The sequence below is a fragment of the Catharus ustulatus genome, chromosome 12 (genome assembly GCF_009819885.2).
Source record: "Catharus ustulatus isolate bCatUst1 chromosome 12, bCatUst1.pri.v2, whole genome shotgun sequence".
Classification (NCBI taxonomy): domain Eukaryota; kingdom Metazoa; phylum Chordata; class Aves; order Passeriformes; family Turdidae; genus Catharus; species Catharus ustulatus.
Genome location: NC_046232.1, coordinates 797142 through 822256, shown reverse-complemented (window position 1 = coordinate 822256; position 25115 = coordinate 797142). Strand labels below are relative to the sequence as shown.

The following is a 25115-nucleotide window of genomic DNA, read 5'->3' as shown; positions in this document are numbered from 1 at the left end:
ACAGTAATTTCACGACTATAAGGCGCACTTCCGGGTTTAGGGGAAAAATTATAGTCAAAAGGGTACGCCTTATAGTCATGACATTACTGTAAATGGAACATGCATTATTATATAATACATAATGCACAATATTATCCCCTTTCTTTATTCACCCCAACTCTTCATGCACTGCACCATTTTAGTGTGTTCCATACTATCTATTCAAAATAGGCAGTAACATATAAGAACTGTGATATTTTCTTTATTAAAAATAATTTACAGCATTGGTAACATTGTATGCACAATTTTCATCAATTGAACTTAAGATATATCTATACAATACTTACTGAACTTAAAACTTACACTGTTCTGTTGGCTTTAAACAGCAGACAATGATATGTAGTTGCTTAAATAGGATTAATATATATAGCTTCTTGTCCGTATACTTAGATGTAAAATATATAAACATCAACACTATCCCAAAGCTTTGTCGTTTGGGAAGGGGAGGAAGAGGGAAGCAAAAAGAGAAAACATTTACAAAAATTTCAACAAGATTCTCCCCCCAGTCCAAATGGAGCGAGGTCTAGGTTAAATACATCTAACACACCGAGTCACTTCTCAAACAGGAACATGTCCTCCTAGGCTTTAGGGTGCTGAAGAGAGGTCTCAGTGAAGGTTTGGTGTGTGAGCACAGCAGTCCCTGGCTCCCCTGTGCCCTGCCACTCCTGCCCACCCAAGGCTCTCAGGGCCCCAGCAGTGTGTGCACAGCTCGATGCCTTCAGTGCCTTTGCCCAGGGGAGGGAGCAGGGTTGAGCCATGGCGCAGCAGCCAGGGGATCCCCAGCATGAGCAGATGGACCCGGGCTGTGCTGCCCCACCCTGCAGGGCACAGTTCTGGGGCAGGAGTCAGCCTGCACAGCTGGACCTGCTGCAGTAACAGCAGGAGCCTCCAGCTGAGCAGCCTGTGCCCAAGCACAGCTCAGTCCTGTCTGTGGACTGCAGGACACAGCAGTGCAGCAAAACCAAAGCAGCTGCTCAGCTAATGCAGCCCCCTGTGGCTCTAGGAAGAGCTGACTTGCTTTACTGGTGACAACTGGCAGGTAAGTCACATGCCTTGAAACTTCACCTCATCAGCCTGCCCCGACAGGATCCCTGTCTCCTGCGGCATGGAAAGGGCAGGGGCTGTGTTTCCTCCCAGCATTAGTAGTTAGCCATGAAGTTGCAGCTGTGGCATCTGCATGAGGCATCATTATGTACCAGCACTGAATTCCCATTTTCTCCCCAATAACATTTGCTTGAACTAAATCAAGAATATATTTTGAGCTGGGATAAAACAGTATTAGACACTGTACAAGAAGTGGGATGTGCCAGTCATTGTGGGTAGAAATAATGGAAGTGTACCAGAGAAGAGGAACTCGTTCAGCATTCAGTTGGATACAACACTCAAAACCGCATTGATTTATCCCCCTCAGCAGTGTAGGAGTCACTGGAATGGTTTTCATCTCACCTAAAAGAAAATCACATCAAACCAGTGAAATAAAAAAAACAGACTATACAGAACTTCAAACTTTAGTGAGCTCTGCCTAACAGAAAAATATGTATCAAAATTTATGTCAATCAAATTAGTCTGGCCTTTGAACTGTCAAGACACTAATGCATTGTATTGATACAATTATTCAAGAGGTGTGGGGTGTTTTGGTTTTGGGACTTTTTTAAAGGAATGTCAAACATACTATTTAAAGATTTGAACAATGCATCTGTTAGTTCACAAGTCAACTATCTCAGTGTCTGGTTATAAATTAAAAGCACATGTAAATAAAGCTAATATTTGATATTTAAGACAATATTTATCAACCACAAAAAAACCTTAAAGCAAAATGACAATTTATAGGCAAATATTGCAGTTTTGTTCTCCAGCAGAAATTAATCTCTGCACAAGCTGTCAGTGGAGTTATGAAGCCCTTCAAGACCCAGGAGCACAGGAAGAGCCTGCTGGAGCCTGGAGCTGGAGCTGCAGCCACCACCCAAACTCTGGGAAATGGAACACAAGCCCTGCTGCAGCAGCTCTGCAGCTCCTGGCACTGTGAGCTGTGGAGCAGGGGCTGTGCCCTGAGTGCTGACAGTGCCAGGCACAGCCAGGGCAGCACCATCAGGGATTGCTCAGGGCTCCTCCTCAGAGGGGAGCTCTGTGAGAGCTGGGAGCTGCCAGCACGTGGAAAGCACTCAAAGGCAGTGAGGCCACCTGGCCTGGACACCTGACCAGTGTAACAACATGTTAGACAGAGGCTGGAGTGAAAGCAGAGGAATTTAGACAGCTCTAGCAAATGCTCTAAAAGGTTTTTAAAGGTGAAAACAGTACAAGGAGACACTTTGTCTGATGATATTGCAGAGAGCACAACAAAAACAGATGTCACAAAAGTGCATCACTTGAAGCTGATGTGACAAACTTAAATCGAAGGGCATGAAGAAATAGGGCTCAGCTTGCATGAATGGAACAACTGGGAGGTTTGCTTTTAATGCAGAAATGTTTCCCATATTTCTAAGCACACAGTATTTCACATATTTCATAGCTTAAGCGGTTTAAATCTGGATCCAGATGAAATATAATCCCACAAAGGTAAGGAAGTCATCATCTGTGGTATCGAATGCCATGGGCCTCATGTGGACTGCTAAAGAAATTGAAAACTCAGTATCTTTTTTAAGCTCCGGATGAGAAAAATAATTAAATCTGTTTGGCCTTTAAGATTCCATGCCATCTGCTACTCTTAAACCAACAAACAGCAGTACACAGATTTACAGGTGCAAAAACTGAGTGGAAACAACTGCAGAAAATCTTCTTACATAATAATCTTCAGCACAATCAGTTTCAATTTCACATAGTTTATTTACAAAATGGTCTGATAAAACATCCCCTCCATACTTACAGCTCTCTTGTCACAATACACATGTTGATTTTAGCAATGTTTAATAGCACCATTAGAATATTATTTAAAATCAGAAAGGATTTCTTTGCAGTTACAATGATTCACAATCTTTTACATCCATGGACGAAGTAACTTCGAGCACACTAGGACTGTTTGCAGTTCCACAGTACAGATTCCTGGGTTCACACAAGGCATGGCTGAGTTACCAGTTATGCAGGGTACCCAGAGTCAGTAGCTACTATAAGAATCTTCGAGCCACAAAGTTCAGACTTCCACCATTCTTATATAAAGTTATCTCCATACTGTTCTCAAACAAGGCAATCACGCTGAATACTTTTCCAGTGCTTGTCTTCAAGAAAAAAGCAAAAAAGAGAAACCAATTAAGCTTTGCTTTCACTTCCCCTTGCTTATTTCTCAGAAAACATTCTAACCCCAGGTTTTGTTGAACACAAGTGAATTCAACCCTCTGAGGTGCCTGTGCAGCCCCAAACTGGGGGCGGGGAAAGATGGGTAGGCTGGTTTGTGGCAATGTAGCTGGGATGAGCTGGGAGCACACCAGAGACCTGTTGGTAACCAAAGAACACCACGTCCCTGAAACGGGCACCAACTGTGTTATGGGCTCGTTCATAGAGCATGGAGAGCTGAAGCCTCTCAAATCATCACACCTATGAGAGATAAGCTCAGTTCTACCCTAAGACTGAGCCCATGAGGGGCAAAATACCACTCAGAAAGATCAAGAACATCAGGCTGCACACAAAGTTGTGTACGAAGAACATGTGTCTGTGGACTTTGGGAAACTCCAAGAGCCACGACAAACTTCAGGCAAACATAAGCTTACCTTCCAAGAGAATTAAGTTTTGCCTTTCCTTGCTTTGCTTCCTATAATCAGAATTAAGTTTTTTTTTCTCTGCATCAGAACATTCAACAGAGAAATTAAAAATATTGCAAAGGTACCTTAACATCCAAAGTCATTCTGGGCGACAAGTCTGGAGGGAACATTATAGAAAATTGCTCTCTGCCAGTGAGTCCCAAAGTAGTTGGATTTTCCCCAGGACGAAACTGAAGAGGAGCAATGCCAATTCCAATCAGCTGACTCCTGTGAACCTTCTCATAGCTCTCAGCCAGCACAGCTTTAACACCCTGCAACAATGCAAGCACAGTGAGCACAGGGTAACCCTCAAACACACATCATGTTCACATCTCACAACTCAAACTCCAGAGTAGAGAGAGTGCTTTGCATAGTCCTTCAGGTACCCTGGTAACATCTTTCAGCTTCCAAGCCAGATGGAAGCAAACAAGGCAGAGCAGGCCCATGCAGTGTAAATGGAGCTTGTCACAGAGTGACCATGCTGGGCTCAACAGGACATGAAGCAATGGCTGACTCAGAATAGATTCTCAATGTTAGTGGAAATTAAGTCTCCAACACTGAGATACTGAACACCCCATGGAGACCAAACACAGGTCAGCATGAACAAATGCCTGATTTGTCTCAAAGTCTGCTATCCAAGACAGTAAATGACATAATAAGGAAATTCAGATCTCTCCTGACTAGTGATTCTCTTCCATGAAGATTCTAACAAAGAAGTTACAACAATGTGTTTTTAGGTATTCCCAGGAAAAACAAAACCACCCCCAAACCCAAACAAACCAGCAGTACCAGTAAAAAAGGTCCTTTTGCAGCCCAGTCTCTTGAGCTACCCAGTCCGTACTTCTTTCCTGCTAGAATAATGACAGGAATGCCTTCCTTCTGGTACAGCTCCGCTGCTTCAAACACATCTAGCTGTGGAATGACAAAGTGACATATCTTAAATGAGTTCTAAACCTGCACTCCCTTTCCAGAGGAGCTGTGCAAACAAATAGATTCCTACCGTTTGTCCTGATGGGAAGTGAACTGTTTTAGGAGCTGGTTTTCCTATGAACTTATTCAGAAGCTTGATATTTGCAAAGGTGCCTCTTGTCATCACAGCATCATTACCTCTTCGAGCCCCATAAGAATTGAATTCACGAGGCGTGAGTCTGGAATTGAAAGCCAATTGAAAGAAATCAGTTAATGATGATATATTAAAAGGATACTACAATTTTTAAAAATAATTATTGCAGCTTATCTAAGTCTTCAGAAGAAGATGTAAAGAACTAGACCTACAACAAATGTAATCATTATAAATCTCGAACAACGTGCAAACCACTGCTAGGTTATTCATGAGGAGAGCTGCATTTTTAAATTAATTTCCTACAATTTTTTAATGAAGTGCTGCAAGCAGTGTGGTACTTACAGAAGAACTATGGGACACTGCTCTAGGAAACAACCGCCCTTACTAATCCTGTTACCATGAGCAGCACACTGATTAACACTGATTAACAATTTTGCTTTTCCCCATGCAGCGTCCCCTTGTGCAGACAAGGTTTCCAGAGGAAGTGGCAGTGCTGCAGCTCTGTGGTCAGCAGGGCTCACCCTTTGCTGCTCAGGTACTTGGCAGCAGCGCTGCTCCTGGCGATGCTGCCAGCAGGGGAGATGTGATCTGTGGTGACAGAGTCCCCCAGGAACAGCAGCACGTGCGCGTTCTCCACCGCGGCAGGGGCAGCTGCTTCTTTGGCCTGATGGGGCAACAACAGAGACAACACCAGGAACATTAAACACCTCCTGCCAAAAACAGAGACATAAACCACATCTGCACTATGGCAAGGTCCTCGGATGGACAGACCCCGCTCATTCCACAGACACAAACAGTATTTGTGATAACTAAATCTGTCAGTTCAACATTGACGCTTTGCTGTAATAGCTGTTCCTTTACTTAAATGCAACGCACATAATCTGGTGGATAGATCCACTGTACTTACAAGTTTATCAAAAAAGGAAGGACATCTAATATAAGTAGATTTCAAATCCCAGGGAAATAAAGTTGACTCTGGTGCTTCCAGTAAATTCCATCGTTTGTTTCCTTTCTACAAGAAAGAAAATTAATCAAAAAGAAGTTAGTTTATTGTATTTTTACTCTCAAAAACTAAAGACATACTGGTGATTTTATTAATTACTATTATTTAGTAAATAATTTTCTATTACATATTTCAAGTTACATCACTGGGTATTACTTAGGAATTGCTTTCAAATGCAAGTACCCACCTCAGTTAAGCCCTCCATTACCATCACAGAAATAAATGGCAAACCAATCACATTCAACTGTAAGATATTACGAAGCTACAATGAAGTGCAACCTTTAAATCACGTAAAACAGACCACTCTTACCTCCATCTTTTCTTTCAATTCCCTAAACATGGATGATATCACACACTCTTCCTCCACTGTGTGCAGCTCTTGTCGGGTGGGCCAAATGTCTCGTAAGTAAATGCTTTTGCCGTTAAAGCCAGTGCCTGAGGAAGATTTTAAACACAACAGTAGTTTGGAAGAATAAAATATTAACTTGATATTTGTATGAGAATATAGATGAGCATATATTCAGGCCTGCAGAGATGATACCAGATAGGCAAAGAGTCTGATCAGTGAAGTGAATGCTCTGCTTTAGCCATGAGCAAAGCAAACACAGCTGTGCTCTCTCTTCAAACACATTGGCTGTGGGGACTGAAATCATGTACATCAGTCTGTGCCCACTACAGAAACAGAAGCTGAGGAGAACACTCACCCAGGGCCTGGAGAACTCTCACACTCCCTGCCCAGGGTTGCAGGAGAACTCGCACACTCCCCCCAGGAGCTGCAGGGCTCTCACACTCCCCCAAAGGCAGTAGAACACTCCCCCCAGAGCTGCAGAACTCTCCCACTCACCCAGGGGCTCACTGTCGAAGTCGATGCGCACGGTGCCCGCGATGGCGTAGGCCACGACCAGCGGGGGTGATGCCAGGTAGTTGGCACGGACACAGTCACACAGGCGGCCCTCAAAGTTCTTTGTGCCAGACAGCACTCCACAGGCAATGATCTCACCCTGCAAGGCACACCCACACACAGCTCTAGCTCTCTGGGCTACTGCCAGAGCCTGTGCTGTTTCTGCTGACTAGCTCAGATGTGCTTCCCATTCCACCTCAAACACTACAATTTACTCTAACACCACTGAAAGGCATTTTGCTCTCTATCACTACCCTTCTCATTTTCCCTTTTGACCCTCTGATGTGCTCTCCTGTCACTTCAACTCCTCTCCTGCCATTTATTTCTTTTATTTTTCTTCTGCTTCAGAAGAAAAAAAAGCGGTAGCTGTTTAGACACTGCTGGTTAAGATTATTCAAGTCCATAGTTCTTTAAATCCCTCCTCTTCACTTGTGATACAAAATCTACACATTGCCTCCTCTGCAAGATTAGATCACATGTATTTACCTGGGAATTTATACCTGTATTTTACAAATACTACTTATTACATTTTTTTTACATGGCAATGAATTGGCACAGTCTCCCTGTAACAAGCAAAGACCAAACCAAAAATGAAGTGTATTTTGCATGGATTACTGTATTTCTTGACTGCTTAACTGGGTGAGAAATACATTTCTGTGTTCAACAAGCCAGCTAGACCTGTACCTGTTTTATTGCATTCCTGATGGCTTCTGGCAAAGGGGCTGTGTTCCCAACACAGGTAGAACACCCATAACCGACAACCTCAAACCTACCGGGAAAAAACAATCGAGTCACACGTGGTCATGTGTAATTTGTTAACATACTGCTTTTCTTTTATGAACAATCCCCAAGAACCTTTTGTCCCTTGATAGTTAAGACCTTTTAGAAAATGAACAGCAGACACTATATGTCACTGATGCAAACCACAGCTGGGAGCACTGTTACAGAGTATTGAACATATTCTGTTACTGCTACAGAGCAACTAAGAACATACATAACAACCCTTGACAGCAGCAATGATAAGAGAAGGCTAATACAGACAGTCCTGACAAATTTGCACCCAGCTTTCACTTTTAAAATACATCATCAAGTACATCCTGTCCTGTAAGTCACTTAAAATGAAGTAATTTGTGACTGAAGAAACAGCTCTGATATATTAGAGCCACACATCATAAATGCTGAAGTGGGAATACAATGAAGCAGAATAATTTTAAGTCAGCAAGTACAGTAATTTCCCGAATACAAGCCGCACTGTTTTGACCAAAATTTTGCTCCCATACGGGGAATGCGGTTAATATTTGGGTGCGGCCAATATGTGAATAATTTTCTGACATTTTCAACCCTGGGAGTGCAAACCAAGTCAGTGCAAACTGCAAAATCGAGTTCCTGCCAGTAAAACCCTGCATTTACACGGTTGTTACAAATTGGTTACTCTGTTGCGCGGCAGGTGGAGCTGCTCTGTGCAGGCAGCACAGGGAGTGGGGAAGGCGGGGCAGCTCTCTCCTGCTTGGCCCCGCAGCTCGGAGGAGGCAGGGGCAGCTCTCTCCTGCTTGGCCCCATGGCTCGGGGGAAGGCGGGGCAGCTCTCTCCGCTTGGCCCCGTGGCTCGGGGGGCTCCCGTCCCCGCGTGCCGCCACCGCAGGAGCAGGCAGGCTACATCCCCGCCTCCCATCGCCGCCGTGGGTGCTGGCGGGCTCTGTGCACCCCCTGCCACCGCGGGGCAGTGCCGGGCCGGGGTGACCGAGCCCAGCGGTGGCAGCGGCTGGCCCTGAACATCCCCGCCGAGCGGCAGTGCCGAGCTGGGCCACCCAGCCCTGTCGGCAGCCACGAGCCCTCATGGCCCGAGCCGAGCCGAGCCAGTAAACCCCGCCCTGCCGTGGTTCTGTTACTATTTGGCAACTTTGTTGCACGCGGGTCCTCGCTGCGAACACAGAGCGGCTTATACTCGGGTGCGGCTTATTTATGGACAAAAACCAAAATGTTTGCCAACACCCGGCGATGCGGCTTATACTCAGTGCGGCTTGTATTCGTGAATTTACTGTAAGTAAAATATCAGTCTGTGAAGGCAGGAGTTAGCCAGCCCCAAACAAACAGCAATCCTGTTTAGCAGCCTGCAGAACCCCTGTGCACTGCCTGCCCCGAGCCAGGCCTTACCCGAGCTTGCTGAGGTATGGCAGCACTCCACTAGAGCTGAGGTAATGTGTGACCATGCCACTGCCAGGGGACAGACTTGTTCTGATGTAGGGTTTCACTGCCAGGCCAGCCTCCACAGCTTTCTTGGCCAGTAGTCCTACGAAACAAAAAGGAAAGAAGGACACAGGTTGTGATTTGTACATCCCTTCATAGGACACCTGTATGCTTATACCTTAGTTAAATCAAGCATAAAAATCCCCAGAGGATTAGACTAATTTCAGTTTATTAAGCTATCCAAACAATCACTGGCCTGAATAAAATGTCTTAACTCATAAGAATACCATGCATGGTTTTATTCCCATTCCTGGAAGACAGACACCCATTTTACTTTCTCTAAGATAAATCTCTCTGCCATGGTCTAGCTCACAATGCCAATCCATTCAGTCTCCAGAGACAAAGACAGGCCCACAGCCCTAAGGGAAAGCTCACCTTGGCCACAGAGGATCTCAAAAAGAGGAGAGCAAGGTGTGACAGGTGAGCTGTTCCAACATCTGCAGCTTGTGAAGGTGTGGCAGATACTCCTGAAGCAGTGACAGACCAACTGCTCAGCAACACAGAGTTTCTGTCCTGGCTGTGGCACCACAGCTCATCTTCCAGGACAGGCTGCAAGCTAAAACTCACCTCCTGCATCAGCTGTGTGATCCACCTGACAGGAGTCTACAACTGCCTACCTGTTGTCAGACTACAAAATTTAGTACATAGTTACTCCCCTTAACCCTGCTTTATGGGACAAACTTAGATTGTATTATGGAGAAACAACTTTCCCTATGTAACCTCCAGAACCTACAAGCTAAGGTTACAAGTCTGCAGTTTCAAGCCTGTAAAGAGAACCTCCAGAAGCAAAGGTGAGGACTGTGGAGCATGGGAGCACCATTCAGATGCTGTCTGCTCCCAACATACCTGCAGCAAGCATGACAGATGGATTGCAATTGTTTGTACAACTGATGACTGCAGCAATGACAACGCAGCCGTGGGACAGCTTGTATTCATTTCCTTCATACTGAACAGGCACAGTGTCATTCTGCTTCTCAGCTGCAACCTGAAACCCTTTGACACCAGACTGCATGACAAAAACACATGTTAGCAGTTGTTACAGTACAGAAAGGATGACATTACAGCAAGACCAAGTGAAGACTTGTTTTGAAAGAGTACTCAGCTGTGCCACTAGGAACCCTTACACGACTTTAAAAGCAGCCCTCAGTTCATGTACCTCTGTACTCTGGTCTCAGCCTGCTTCCTTCACAACTGCTTTAACTCGGCAACAGCTGTGAACAAAGATCACTCTGTGTGTGGCTGTTCCACAACTCACTCCCTTCTGTCCATGGAAGAACATTCCCTTAAGAGTACACATCTAATCTACACAACACTTGTTCCTCAATTAGAAGCATGTCCAAGATTTTAATTGCAAAAGAGTGGTAACTAAACCAGAGTAGGTCAATTAGCATTTTCCAATCTTCAGCACTTAACCATCCTCCAGAGGTCCCTTCCAACCCCACCATTTGTGTTCCACCACCAGCTATGACCTCCCTTCAGCACAACTGAACCACCACAGTACCACAGGCCTCACTATAAGCTGTTTCTAATAGTGCTGCCAGTCTTGAACTTTAATGATAAATGAAATGAAAATAAAGGTACATTCCTATATTAGCTGCACTATTCAGATACCCATGGATATCCCCAACCAAAACCAGTACCTTCAGAGTAAAAACATTCACTCTGTGAAGTAAGACAAAACAAGCTGTAAGCAAAAATCACTTGCTAATGTAAGAACTCAGAACATTCAGCTACAGATCTTGGCAGTCTTTCTGCATCTCCTTTAAGGTATGATGAATTTTCTTAGGGTAAATTCTGTTTTGGAAATTAAGTAATACACAAGTGTTTAAAAAATCCTGGAAAAATGAAAATGTTTGCTAAGCTTACACTATGGACTACCTAAAGATCTCCCTAGCAATCTAAACTGTGATATTAAGGACTTTGGGAAGCTCATGCTCCTGACCAACACACCCATGACTTACTCTTGGGATGCCTGTCAAGCAAGAACAGAACACCCTGGACAAACAGCTGTGTAGCAATAAGGCAGAGCTCAGCAGGTATGCAAGGACAGGTAACAACATTTACTCATGTGCATGATAGGAAATACCTTCTGAAGCAGCATCAACAATACAAACCTTTTCATTTAAGCAGGCTTGGAAGTCACTTTTCATGTTATTAACAGCCACTCTATCTTGAGATCTCTTGGGGCCACTGACATATGGAATTATAGAATCTAGACTAACTTGCACCACCTAAGAAACCAAGAAATACAAAGTGCAGGCATTACTAACCCCAGCCCAACAGTGCATGGAATGCATTCCTGAGACACCCAGGAACTCTTGCTCCAAATGTTCTCAGGCATTTAGAACTCCGGGATTCCATTTTCAACACCACTCACTGTAGGAAGCTATTCCTCCTATTCCAAATATTTTAACATTACCCCAAACTTTTCTACCTTCACAGTCCTTGGGAAGACTGGAATTCAGTGTCTGTACTGACATAACGTTACCATGCTTCCCTTCTTATCCCCACCCCCTCCATGCTCTGCAAACTCTGCTTTCTCAGAACTGGAAGTTAATAAAAACACCTTTGCTGAAAGCCATGGAAGTTACAATGGGAGACCACACTGTGAAATCATCAGTAGTTATTTATGAGAATCAAACAAAACTCCTGTCTAGCATACCTGGGAATACTCAGGCTCTCTGGAAGAACTCTCATCACTTCTAAATAACTTCACAGTTTTAAGATATGCTTCCGTGACTTCAAGCTTGGCCTTATCAAAACCTAAGGAAAGTAATTTTAAACATGAGAAAAGTCACATTAAAGACGTAAATAAAACCAATCACACAACTTTTAGCCACTCAGACTGTTTTAAGTGTAACATTCAAAGTACTTTTTTTTTTCCCAAGTACGTCACTTCCATATCCCAACTTCTATTCAGGAATGACACACAAATTAAAACATTTATCAATTATTACTTTTTTTTTTCTAAATTAGCTTAACTTGTCTTCTTATGTCAAGGAACAAAATAAGCTATTCCAGCTCTAGCAGTGGTAGTTCTCACTAAATTGACAGCTGTGTCCCTGAAGTCCTGAAGCTTTTCTGTGTCAGGGTTTCCTTGTTTAATACAGACCCTTAGCTTAGTTGACATTAGGGAGTACTGCTGGCTACTCCTACAAACCCATTCATCTGCTCTACACTGATCAGACAAAAATGTTTGCTACTGAAAGCCTTTAACTCTTATTTAAAAGTGACAGATTTCAGTCTCAGAAAGTCTCACACATGAATGAGCTTTTTTTGGTATCTGTCACCCTGTGGTTTTCTGCTTGCAGTAGCTTGATAAGGAATTGACATCCTCCTTGCTTAGCCCGAGATACCAGTGAAATCCTGCACTTCAAAGGGAAACATAACCCACTGGAAAAATCAGAGACATGTTCAGATTTGTTCTGCAGTTTCACTTATTTCTAGTAATAATTTTTAAATTTTGATTTTGTAGGGAATCTCCAGGTGGTTATGGGATTAATTTCAAATCGGAAGACTTACATTCCATGCCTATTTAAAAATGAGTGAAAATTTCCTTAGTATTTTTATATTGAAAAACAGTATAATGTTTGTAAATCAGGCATTGGACCAGACTGGACACAAACCTCAAGCACAAGTCTAATTACACATTAAACCACATCAGAACTCTGCAGAAAAGCACCATGTAAGAATTCAGAAGTTTTAAGCAAAAACTCAATGGTTCTTGCATTGGGTTTTTCTGCAGAGCACAAAACATGTATGAGCAGAACTGAAAACCACAATTACAATGAACCCTTGCTTTAGTTTAACATTTACCTGCATGCTTTAAGTGCTTCAGTGTCACATTATCAACAGGGAAAAAACTCAGAATAGCACCATATTCAGGACACATATTTGCTATTGTGGTTCGATCTGCTACGGACAGTTGGGAAACACCACTCCCAAAAAACTCAACAAATTTTCCAGCGACATCAGCTTGTCTAAGGTGCTGTTGGAAAGAACACACAGTACCTGGTATATGAAGAGGTACAGGGCAAGCTGTGCTTGTCACAATTCACAAGTCATGAGCATTTAAAACAAGAAGTTAAAACACTAAGGCCTATGCTTGCAAAAAGAAAAATATAAAATGATAAAAGTATTATGAAGTATTTTTAGTTAGAGGGTCTATAAGCAAACCACTATAGAGGGGAAAGCAAAAACCCCCACCACTTCCAAGGACTAGCAGATACAAATGGTGAGAGATTATTTGTGCCTTTCTGCACTGCCTTGATTACAGGTACAGTAAATTCCTTTGTCCAACAGCGCAGGTAGCACTTGCAGCAATCTCTCTGGCTTGCAGAGGGCTGGGCTCTCACCTTGGTGACGCTGAGGACGATGTCGATGGAGGTGGCCAGGGGGTTGGCAGTGCCTGTGAGCTCACAGCCCACCACATGGGGCAGGGGCAGGCTGAGCGGCATCCCCAGCATCACCGCCTCCGCCTCGATGCCCCCGACGCCTGCAGGGACAGGGGACAGCCTTGGCATCCTCACTCACGGCTTCAGCCCCAAAACACAACCAGCCCTGCCCATGGCACCCAAACACCCAGCACATTACAGTAACACATTGCTGCTTTGCTCTCACAGATGAAGTCATCGCCCCATTTCCACCAAGGACACAGCAAGAAATGCAGAGGTTCCATTAAATAACTGCACATCAAAAATAAAATCAAGCAAGACTATTGCCCAAGTTAGACATCACAGTCAACTAGAAAATATTTTGTATCTAAAACTAATCTTCTGCGAGAAAAGAAACCTTCATGCCAATTTCTGCTGTACAAGCAGCACTTATTTGAGTATCAGCTGGTTTTTGGTTGTTTTTTCTTTAAATCACAAAGAGTGGTTTCTCAAGGGAAAGAAATGTTATTCAAGATTGCTTGTAGACAAAAACCGTTCAAAACAATAATTCAAGACAGTCTGTTATGCCTGAGATACAAAGCGGGTAGTAATGTTTTTAGTGAACTTCAGTTTCCTAAAGAGCAATGAAGCTGTGAGCATACTTACCCCAGCCCAAGATCCCCAAGCCATTTACCATGGTCGTGTGTGAGTCTGTGCCAACCACGCTATCGGGGTGCAGCAAATCCTTCACGTCAAAAACCACGCGGGACAAATACTCCAAGTTCACCTGGTGTGCCATTCCAGTCTCAGGTGGAATTATAGAAATATTTTCAAAAACTTTCGAACTCCACTGTCATTTTTCCAAAAAGAGAGCAAAAGCACTGCATTATTTTTTAGCTATATTTACTCTTTAGAACAAAACTACAAAGACAAAGCAAAGACACAACAGAAGAGTCCTCGCTATTTTCCCAAGTAGCTTTTGTCCCTTTGTCAAGCAGGGGTGTGTGACCTCCTTGGATACATTCTTAATCATCAACAAAAGTTTTCACTCAATTCCTCTGAAGGTTAAATCAGTTCCTGCCTGCCCTCCAAAAGCAGGGCGGCAGAAATGTCTTTTCTTCCAGTTCACTCAACTGATTACAAGCCCACCTAAGACTGGGTACTCAGACAACAGAACCTCAGCACTTGTATCTACAGCAGGATCTTTATTTATAGCAGATCTGAGCCTAGTTTTGAAACTCCAGGGTAAAATCACTTGCAAACTCAGGATGGTACATTTAATAGAGCTGATGTGGAAACTTGTAAAAGCTGGCCATTTCCTTCTTTAATAATGTAAAAGCTAATTTGCAACTTTCAGAAAGAAGATCTACATCCATGAAAAAGGGTTCTACATCACTGCAGTGAATTCCTAAACCATGTCAAAACAGAGGATCAGGATCAAATAGGAATGTTGCAGAGCCCTGCCCAGCAGCAGAGAAGCTGATGTTCACCACAGGACTTCTGCTGCCCAGTTTGAGAGCAGCCATGAACACTGGTCTCCTCTCAACACTTCCAACTTCAGGAACTTTTGTTAACATGGATAAATTACCCTTTCAGCCACAAACTTGCTGTGACCTAAGGCACTGAGTTCACAAAAGGAATTGAAAACACTAGTGCTTCAGAAATCCACACTGACAAGAACCAAATCAGAGTAAACTTTTTCAAGTTAGAAAGCAAATCTTCTGTTCTTATTTAAATTCAGATTTGAAAACTCTATGCTTCCAAATGATTATATTTAATTTACCATCTAAACCTGAATACTGGTACACAAATGATTCTTTAAAAAGCCCAAACCACAAAGGTACACAGACATACCTTAAAAAATTGAAGCCTCTCTCTATTTCTGCCAAATTCCATTTCTTGATTTTTCAATACTGTTTCAGGCCTAGGAAGTAAACAAGTTTACAAGTACTGTCATCATTTATTTCAAATTACAGAAGAACAAGTTGTAGTTTCAGTTTGTTTGATGAAAGACTTAAGTAAGCCTGCAGGACTCTTTGAAGAGGTTTATTAGAACACCGATAATTGCTTCCCTGCAGCAAGCTTTCTGTAAACAGTGAGAAATAGCTGATTTCATATGTGTTGTGTCTGAGAACCTGTTATCTACGTATGGTTTGCCTAAACTGTGTGACCTCAAAAATACTTTAGGAGATCTTTTCCAAGCATGTGCTACAATACTCAGAAGGTTTTTACCTCCATCAGTTGACTCTCACAGGCTGCACATCTCAAAACTCCATACATTAAAGAACCAAGATGTTCACCAGTAACTATCCTCCATTTTTGTATTTCCCTCCAAGCCACAAGTTTTTCTTCACAAGGAGTCATCAGTACACTCTCATACAATGAGCTCTCTTCTTAGTATGTTATTTATTAAGACACTGATACTTGTTGTAACAGAGTAATTCATAAATTAAGAGGAATAACCTCTGCTTTGAGCAGCTGAACAAGGAACACACTTGCTTTGTATCAGAAAGGAAGTCCCCAATATTTAGAAGTATATTTTACAGTCAAGACCCTTCCCTTTCTTCTCTGCAGCAGGTCAGCAGCTCTCCTGCCTCACCAAGCCCTGAGGGAACAGTGTTCACATTGCAGCTTCATAACTACCACTGTTGCTGTGCTGCCAGAACTCAGCATTGCTGCAAACACTACTCTTGCATTCCTGCACCTGGACTGAGCAGGAGCACTGCCCCATCTGTAGGGCTAGCACAGCATTCCACACAGTATCCCTGTGGAAACAGATCTGATCAGCCCTCCCTGCACACCTGTCCAGCACAGGTATCCCCATGGGATACAGATCTGATCAGCTCTCCCTGCACACCTGTCCAGTACAGGTCTCCCTGTGGATACAGATCTGATCAGCTCTCCCTGCACACCTGTCCAGCACAGATAGGGATCTCAGCAGTGCACCAGACAAAGAGGCAGCAGCTGAGGAGATAATTACATATAATTGGCAAAGATGCAACTGTGCACAATGATTGTTAATAACACAGACATGAGGCTCCCCAGCTACTACACAGGTAGGACATTGCCTGAATTTAACTCAGTGACAGATGGACTGTGAGATCCTGTGCAGCCTAGGCCATGATGTACAGGCCACTTCTTAGCAAAGAGCAAGTGATTTCTGAAAAGCTGTTACAAAAACCTATGAGCACCTTTTAGAAAAAAAGTTAATGCTTCATTGACTAATTCACTCAGACTTGCTTTTTAACAGACAGAAAATTGCTCCTATGTTTAGCTGTTGTTGTAAAGAAATGAGAGAAGTACTAATATTTAAATTAAAGTCACAGCCATGAGCTAATAGGTGGCCATCTGCAGTGTCCAGTAAAGCTCTTCTTGTAAATAAAAAAATTTATATAGAAAAATTCTCATCTGCTACATCCAACCTACTTCTAGATACTGAAACAACCTTTCTGTGGCATGAGTGGAAACTCCAGAAGCATGTTTAACAGAACAAGAACCCTGTTTCCCCGAGCTGCCCCAGCAGTACCCCACAGCACAGAGTACAGCACAAGGCAGCAGAGGAGCTCCATACTCAGGCACGGGCCGCAGGTGGAAGGGGCAGAGGATGGGCGTGTTCTCGATCTGCGCGGAGAAGGCTCCGGAGCTGCGGCCGGCCTCGCCCGCGCCGCACGAGCCCCGGCAGCCGCTCTGGCCCCCGCTCTGGCCCCGGCACGGCGGCGGCTTCCGCAGCGGCGGCTTCAGCGGCGACAGCCGGGCCAGCGGCTTCTGCTCGCCCCCGCCAGGGTTTGGAGCGTTCTGGATTGCACTGCAACATCAAACATAGCGTTCACTGACACGCGGCAATCTGCTTCTCGTGCACGCACCCCGCCCCCCCGCCCTGTTTTCTGCAATCCCTTCAACAGATTATAAAGTAGTGTCTGAAAAAACAGAGTTATTTCATTACAACCCTGCTGCAAAGTAAACTATCACTGGATAAGCCTAGTTAAGTAATGCAGAGTGGTAAGATGCAAACAGAACCGGATTGTCTGAGAGACTAACACCAAACAACTCCTTCCATTTGTTAACAACAGACCAGAAATCTTTACAAACAGCATTGCAAAGGCTGAACTCAGAGTTTTAAACTTGGAAGGTGTGGGTAGAGTCTCATCCAAATCGTAGACTGAACTTGTTTTCTTTTTTTAAGACAGTGTTGTACAGGTTCTGTTAAAACCACAGAGGAATGATTACAGGCAAAGCTTTCTCAAGGAAATAAACATAACCGATCATAATCAGGTATTTTATACAAATTCTTGAAGGTGCAGATAAATTGTATACACTACTCAAACCAGTAAGAAGAGAGAAAAGCCATGTTTTTTTTTTTTTAAATAAAATCCATATAGCACACTACTCTCTATTTGTGCAACATGCAGTATCTGTAGAAGAGCAAAGAGAGCTTATTGTGAAAAATGAACGACTTCCACCTCTCCCCATAATTATTAAATCACCAAATTACAATTAAAGCCACTGCTTTCCTCTGCCTCAGTAACAGCAGATCCCCAAGTGCAGGGTGTTCAGGGTGCTGCCTGACCCTGGCTAAATCCCCTGCAGCCCCCCAGGCTGTGACCCACGGATGGAGTGCTGTGAAAGCGGCGCCACCCCCTGCAGGGGAGGGTTCTTATCACGGGCAGCAGCTGCTGAGCCCCACAGTTCTGCACGGGGACGCTCCAGAGGCACAGTTATCATCACAAAGCAGCGTGTGGACACCTCTTGCCAGCACTTGCTCTGCCTGATAATTTTAGGCTGGCCTAGTTGCAAAGGAATCAGCTGTCCCTCTGGACACAGGCATGGACAGAGCACAGAACTGACACAACACAGATGCAGCACAACAGATCATCTGCAGCCTCTTGCTCCTCCAACACTCAGTCCTGTCAGTATTTGGAAGGCTGACAGAAATGACTCACACATCCATGCCCTTTGACCACAGGCTTTTTCCCCGTGAACTTTTAAAATTTCCAAAGAGCCTGAGCAGTTTATGTAATTCCGCACGGGTTTTGGAAGGCTCCACAATCGAGAGGCAGGGGAGAAGGTGAAGGGAAGCTGCATTATTTAGTATTTACTTCAGCAAACACTAAACAAAAACTCCAAGTTTTCCCTCTTGTGCAGTATTTATGTTTCTAGCAAAGGCAGCCCCAGGCTGTATTCATCACATCACTGCCTGATAGACAAGGAAAACCACACTGGTAGTTTTCCAGTCCCCTTACTTTTCAAACATCTTCAAGCACAGTTATCTCTCTGAAAATATCCACAGCCTCATTTATCTGATGTTAAATCAAAGCCCATAAAAACCCCAGAGCAGTCACGAGCCATGGGCTGCAATGAGTCTTTCAAAAGCCCAGCAGAACTGCAGGCCCCTTCTCTGGAGCTGTGACAAGGCAGCCACGTTTGGAAACATAGTTCTATTTAACTTGAACAATAAAATCAGAGCAAAGAGAAACAACAAATGCCCTCTGCCTCTTTCTCTTGAGACATGTTATTTTCTGGAAACCATGCCAGATCCCATTATTTCAACAAAATCTCACCCAGAATTTGGATTATCAGTCAGTTTCACCCATAAGGCTCAGACATTCTTTCTCTCCCTCAAGAGCGCTTATCCATTTTTATCCAGCCCTTTTTCAGATACCACCAGGTCTTGTTTTAGGATCCACACATGGTAAATGACTTGATGGGACAGTAACCAGACCTGAATGAATCCACACTTCGGTGTCAGACAAAAATATATGGCTTGTAAAAATAAAAAATGTATGTTACCATTTGCTGAAATCAATCTGCAGAGAATGGTCGACAGTGAGATCAGTTGGGCAGGCAGGATTGACTTTCACCGGATCTCCTCCAGCATTTCTAACAGCTTCCCTCATGGCAGCAAAATCCACCATTGCTGGAATTCCACTGACAGATGGAAAATCAGTGAAACATCATGAGACATTAACTCACTGAAATGCACAAACTTGTTCTTCATTTTCTTCAAGTCTAGAAGTAGCTATGTCCTATTTTAGAAAATACACCTATTGTTCTCTGAATTTTAAAGGACTTGAACCATTTTTAAAGTCACTGGAATTGGTACACCCTCTCAAAGAGTAACAGCAATGTACCAAACAAGATCATGGGACCATCTCAAAGATAGCCACACTCTCTTGTGTCCTGCTTTGTTTCTCAGGTGTGATGGTACTTCAGCACAGAAGGGATCTTTAGATACTCCTTATCTTTGCACCAGAACCTTGCTATGCAAGCAAAGCTCCAGCTGCACGTTTAACACAGGTATCGTTTGTCTAACAGAGCCATTTCTGAACCTTGTGGCATTTCACAATATTGGTATTACTGTACAAAACAGAGGCAATGCTTATAGAACACAGTACTACATAAATCTTTCTGGCTTTGCCTGCTAAGCAAATGTTACCTTGTTTTCATGATCATCATAATTCCTTTTTTTAATTATGTCACTTCTTAATACATACACAGAGTCAGCAAGACAGCTAAAATTGAGTATTTGCAAAATGCTGAAGGATTGCCCTTTTAGCTATGCCACAGCAAATCACAAAGAAAGTTAACATCCTAAGATGCTGCTTTTTGCATTATTCATGGATTCAACTGGATTGTTCATTGTGGAGTAAGCAATTTTTCATCTTCAATTATCTCAAGGAAGAACTATCAGTAACAGTGTGAACTGTCAACCCTCTGGGTACAGCCAAAACATCACCACTTCCATTTCTATTCTGGCTCTTATCCTGTAAAATGCTCCTCGCAGGCCAGTTCCAGCCTTGCCAGCCTGCCCCAAAGCAAACTCTGAGTTTGTACAGGTTCTTTTGGGGGGCTTGCACACACACCCCCAGACCCACACTCACGTGAAGTCCTGAAGAACAACTCTGGCAGGACAGAAGGGCACTTCGACATGGCTCTGTTTTGTTTTCCAGTCCAAGATGTTCATAGCATCCGCTTCTTTCACCAGGAAGCCATCGCAGTTGCGGACGCTGGACTCGAACAGCACTCGGATGGAGTAAGGCAGAGTGTCTGGGGTGAGGCAAGGACAGACCCCATGAGTGCAGCACCTGCAGCTCACACAGTTTTTTTCAATTGCAATCTCACATTTCTAAGGAACTGCACTTTTCTAGGGGTTGGAAGGATGAGAGCTTCAGGAGGCTGATTCTCCAGCTGCCTTAGTGTTTGATGTTCCCTACACAGTATGGAGCAGAGAGCTGCACTGTGCACACATGGATGTGTTATCCTGTGGCATTTCAATGGGACATCCCACGGGCCACACTGCTCAGACAGTGACATTTAATAAGGTAGGTTGTGCAGGCAGGGCAGGGATGCAAGGAATGCAGACCTGGGATTATTGATCAGAGCAGGTCAAAAGCAACAACTACTGGAGTACTGAAAACCATTTTAACTGTAAATTTTGCCATTGCATTACTCAAGATACTAAGCCAGAATATTATTTTCAATAGAGTGATACAAAAAGCAGAAACTATTCTGCCATGCACCCCTTCTAAAACTAACACACTCCATAAAATATAAAGAAGAACATTTCATTAAATACAACTTGAGTTAGCTTGCTAGATATGAATCAAGGTACTGACAAGCAGGAGTTTCTTTCACAGAAAAAAAGGGAAATGGGAATAAAAATGAAATAATAAGGAAGTGAAAAAAAAACCCCAATGCAAACAAAACTGCAAACAAAACATAATAACCACTGAAGAAAAAAAAATCAGATTGATTGACACTTCTCCCCCAAATCTCACTGTTTTCAGCATCATTCAAGCAGGCAAACAGCTTCATAAGAACAACAGAAAACCTAAAAAATTAGCTGGAGTAAGGTGAAACAACTAAGTTCAGGCTTTAACAATAAAAAAAAGACAAAGAAAGTTTGGTGGTCTCAACCTAATCCAGTGGTTTGTTCACAAACTGTTAATATAGAACTTGCCCTCTGTTCTCACTGTGTCTTTCCAAGATGATATTTACTGTTGTCTAGTAAGGCAAGTCACTATTTTGAGTTTAAGATTTGAGTACATTTGAGCATAAGGATGCCATCCAAAAGGTCTCCTGAACCTTCACGCCACCAGTCCCTGGATGTAAAAGCCAGGTTCCCAGAGAAGAACTTATTTGCTTTCTTGTGGGTTACAAATCTCCCTGCCCCAGGGGCAGCTCAGCAGCAGCTCTGGAGAAGCAGCTGCTGCTCTCCGTGAGGCACTGGCAGCTCCTGTGGCAGCACCTTGGGGCTCCCAGGCACAGCTCAGCCCAAAAGGGAGAGCACCTCGGGCACACAGGAGCTGCAGGGAGCTGGGCTGGCTCCCCGAGGGCACCCTGTGACCACACGGTGACCAGTGGCCAGCAGCTCCCCAGGCCTGCAGCCAAGGGCAGGCTGGCTTAGCAGGAGTGCCCATGGAAGCACAGCACAAGTCCCAGGGTGCAGGGGAACTCTGGGCACAGGGAAAAGCAGCTCACAGGGGCACAGGAATCTCTGTGCTCCCACACTGGCACAGCATACCCAGGGAAGATTTCCCACATCAGCTCCAGCCCCAGCAAGAGCCTGGTCTAGATTTCACATCCTCTCTGCCCTAAATCCTTTTGAGCTCTTCTCATTTTCCCTATATGTCTTAAAACACTAGAAAACTAGAAACTAAACCAATTAACTTTTACATTAGTAATCTAATTAATACCAGCTGGCAATTAATGTCAAATTACAGCCAGAAGCCCCAAGGCAGAGGGCAAATAGGTAAAACTCACTATTCTAGCAACAAATGCAATGAGCAATTCCAGATGCTGGTACCAGTGCTGTCCCACACTGTGTCTAAAACGTTAATTAGTATTTTGCTGCCTTGAAGTTAACATGAGGCTTCCATCTTCTGCACTGAAGTTTCTACTGGAAGACAAAGACCTCTCAGTGCAGTGTGTTTAGATTCCCGAGAATATCTCCAGGAATACCCATTGCTGCTGCAGGCCTTATGGCATATTTTAATAGACAGTTGTATTCTGCTGTTTTATTTCCTCTCCTGTCAGGAGGCCTTCCACAGAACTGCAGAGGAACTGCCTGGTTCTGTTACTAACACAGCACTGCTCCTCCCTGGACCAAGCCACCAGAAGAAGCACTGTGTCCTCCCTGTGTGCTTATCTGAAAGATTGACTTTGTTACTACAAGCAGGGGACATTTGCAAGAGCAGGAAGCTGTTGCACAAAGTTTCAACAGACACTCTGTCCCCCTCTCTCTTCTCTTAAAACAACGTGGAGTTAACAACTGTGGTCAAATATGGGTTTAAAGTGAAATATCCACCGATTTTTATTTTATTCAAAAAGCATACCACAAATTCCGTGAACACAGAAGAAATCAGACCTTACAAAACTGAAAAATGCCTTTCCTAGGTAGCCCAAGTAAGTATTTCAGTTGAACATGAAGACAAAGGGAGAGAATAATGCCAGAATGCTTTGATTACCTGCAGGACTAAAGCCTGTTCCAGCTGGCACTGAGCAAAGCTCCCTCCCCTGCGTGGACTCCCCTCCCACCACATGTGCAACATTGTGAAAGGCCCTTGGACACGGAGACCCAAGGAAGGTCTCCTCGGCACAGACAGCCACTGCATACTAATGACAAACTGAGATTAAGCAACAGCATGAGCACCACAAAACCTCACCCTGCAGCAGGAGCCATGTTCTAGCAAACAGTCACCCACCATGTGAGGCTGCTGGGGAGGAAAACCAGAACACCACGAAGCTCTACAAAACTACTGCAAAAGCTGTATTTATTTTCTGAAGCAATAAATTTTTCACTTCATTTTTTCCCCCTGAAAGTATAATTCTTCTTATTTGGAATACTGTTGAAAACTGCAGAAACACCTGTACTTTCTCTCTTACTAAAAAAACCCTACAAGTATTACCCCTGCCAACTCCAAAAAGCACTAAGGAATTGGGATATGATCCGTTTCCAAGCACACCCGTTAGGAATTCCCAACACATCTCCTGCCGCGTCGGGTGCAGTTTTTGCTGGTACCACCCCAATACCCCCAGAGAACACCGTACCATACTTGGCGCCTCCGAGCTTGGACACATTGTAAAACTTTTTTTCGGGGTGGCTTTCCAAAGCTTCAATGGCGGGCTGGTAAGGGTTTCCTGCGGGACCAAACAAGCAAAGTTACAGCCACAAAAGAACGGGTCGTTTCAGCCCTGACCGAGGACTCACAAAAAGAGATTTTATTTCTGATTCTGCCAGAAATAACGTTCCTGTAGACTGTAAGTAGATGCAATATGGAAAGGTTTCTAAACGGATTGAGACACCTCGTGATGTAGATGTGTGACTAAGGTGAATTTTAAAAGCATCTCTAATAGTAGGTACATGCAGGTCAATACAGGTCGCCAGCACAGCCTGAACACACCTGACCTTTGTTGTCTCAGTCTGCCATCTACACACAGGATAGGACACCTCACCAGTGCAGATAAGAGACATGGGTTTTAATATAGCAGGAAGCACAAAGCGCTGACTGCCAAGCCAACGTCAAGGGAACACGACACAAAAATAAACCTCGTAGAAGCCATTAGGTGCTGGGATAAATAACCCCCGGGAGGGAGCCGGCAGGGGGCGGGGACGGGGCCGCTCTCCTCTCAGAGGGACCCTCGCGGCCTGGGACAGCGCCGTTCGGCGGCGCCGAGGGCGAGGCGATGTCCCGGGCGCGGTGTCCCGGCGGGTGGGGCGGCCCCGTCCCCGCAATGACCGACCTGTCCTGGGAGGGTCCATCGCCGGCGACCATGTCAACGTGAGGGACGGGCCGGGGGGCGCCGGCGGGCCGGCAGCTCTCGCGAGACTGCGCCCCGCACCCCGCCCCGCGTTCGCAGGACGCGCCGCTCTCGCGAGACTGTGAACCCGTCCCGGACGGAAAGGGCAACGAGATCGCGCGAGGCTTCACGAGAAGGCGGAAGTAGACTGGAGCGAGCAGCCCCTGCTCTCGCCATAGTGATTACGAGAGCGAGGGCGGAGCTGCCGGTCAGGTCGTGCTGGGGGCGGGGCTGTTTGAGGGGGTGGGGCCGTGCTGGGGGGCGGGGCTGTTTGAGGGGCGGGGTCGTGCTGGGGGGCGGGGCGCACAGGAGCGCGGCCGCGGGCCCGCGCGGTGGCGCCGCCTGGCGGCGTGGCTCGGTCCCACACGCGGGGGGGTGGTTCTGGCCGGGCCGGGCGCTATTCCAGGGACCGGGCCTGACCCATTGCCTGGCACGACCCCGCAGCTCAGCGTGCGAGGCTGAGGGTGCAATGGGCCCTAAAGATCATACGCTCCCATTTCTGACATTGAACGATTCCGGGGACGGGGCATACACAGCCCCCCCCGGACAGCCTGTTCCAGTGCCTCACCACCCTGACAGTAAAAAATGTCTCCCTAATACCTCATCTCAGTTTCCCCCTTTCAGGTTGTGCCCGCTCCCCCGGGTCCTGTCAGCACAGCTCCTGCCCACGTTCCCCGGAGGGCGCTGTAGGTGCTGAAGGCGCTATGAGCTCCCCACACGCCGCTCCGGCCCGTGGCCTGCTCCTGGCGCTGAGGGCACAGCCGAGGCTCAGCACAGCTCACGGCGCTCCCACGGCTCCCACGGCATTAGCATTAGCTCCTTCAGGAACTAAACCTGTCTCAGGGCAGGCCACTGGGAGGCTCCGCGAGCTGTGTCCTAGTGCAGGGCACGAACACTGGCACAGCCCACGGAGCCTGGAAAGGCTGTGCTCCGTGTTCTGCCCTACAGCTGCGCCTCACCTG

At 45.1% G+C, this 25115-nt stretch overlaps 1 protein-coding gene across 1 annotated transcript; it reads right to left on the bottom strand.

Moving 5' to 3' along the window:
• Positions 1 to 225: 225 nt before the first annotated feature.
• Positions 226 to 24201, bottom strand: IREB2 (iron responsive element binding protein 2). The gene is made up of 22 exons (XM_033070318.2): positions 24097 to 24201; positions 23404 to 23493; positions 20235 to 20400; positions 19144 to 19281; positions 16928 to 17161; positions 15211 to 15280; positions 14023 to 14206; positions 13339 to 13478; positions 12800 to 12971; positions 11646 to 11746; positions 11098 to 11214; positions 9830 to 9989; positions 8891 to 9026; positions 7422 to 7506; positions 6681 to 6837; positions 6147 to 6271; positions 5741 to 5845; positions 5355 to 5497; positions 4771 to 4918; positions 4560 to 4682; positions 3857 to 4042; positions 226 to 3251 (listed from the first exon to the last, which is right to left on the bottom strand). The coding sequence occupies exons 1-22, from the start codon at positions 24113 to 24115 to the stop codon at positions 3141 to 3143; spliced, it is 2910 nt and encodes a 969-aa protein (XP_032926209.1). The 5' UTR covers positions 24116 to 24201; the 3' UTR covers positions 226 to 3140.
• Between the last annotated feature and the right edge of the window lie 914 nt (positions 24202 to 25115).

Excerpts from the sequence above, each read along its gene's own strand:
- IREB2 (XM_033070318.2), bottom strand. Across the intron at positions 13,479-14,022 it reads CTTGGGGATCTTGGGCTGGG|GCGTCGGGGGCATCGAGGCG; the intron begins GTAAGTATGCTC and ends CTGTCCCTGCAG. Across the intron at positions 11,747-12,799 it reads GAAGCACTTAAAGCATGCAG|GTTTTGATAAGGCCAAGCTT; the intron begins GTAAATGTTAAA and ends TACTTTCCTTAG.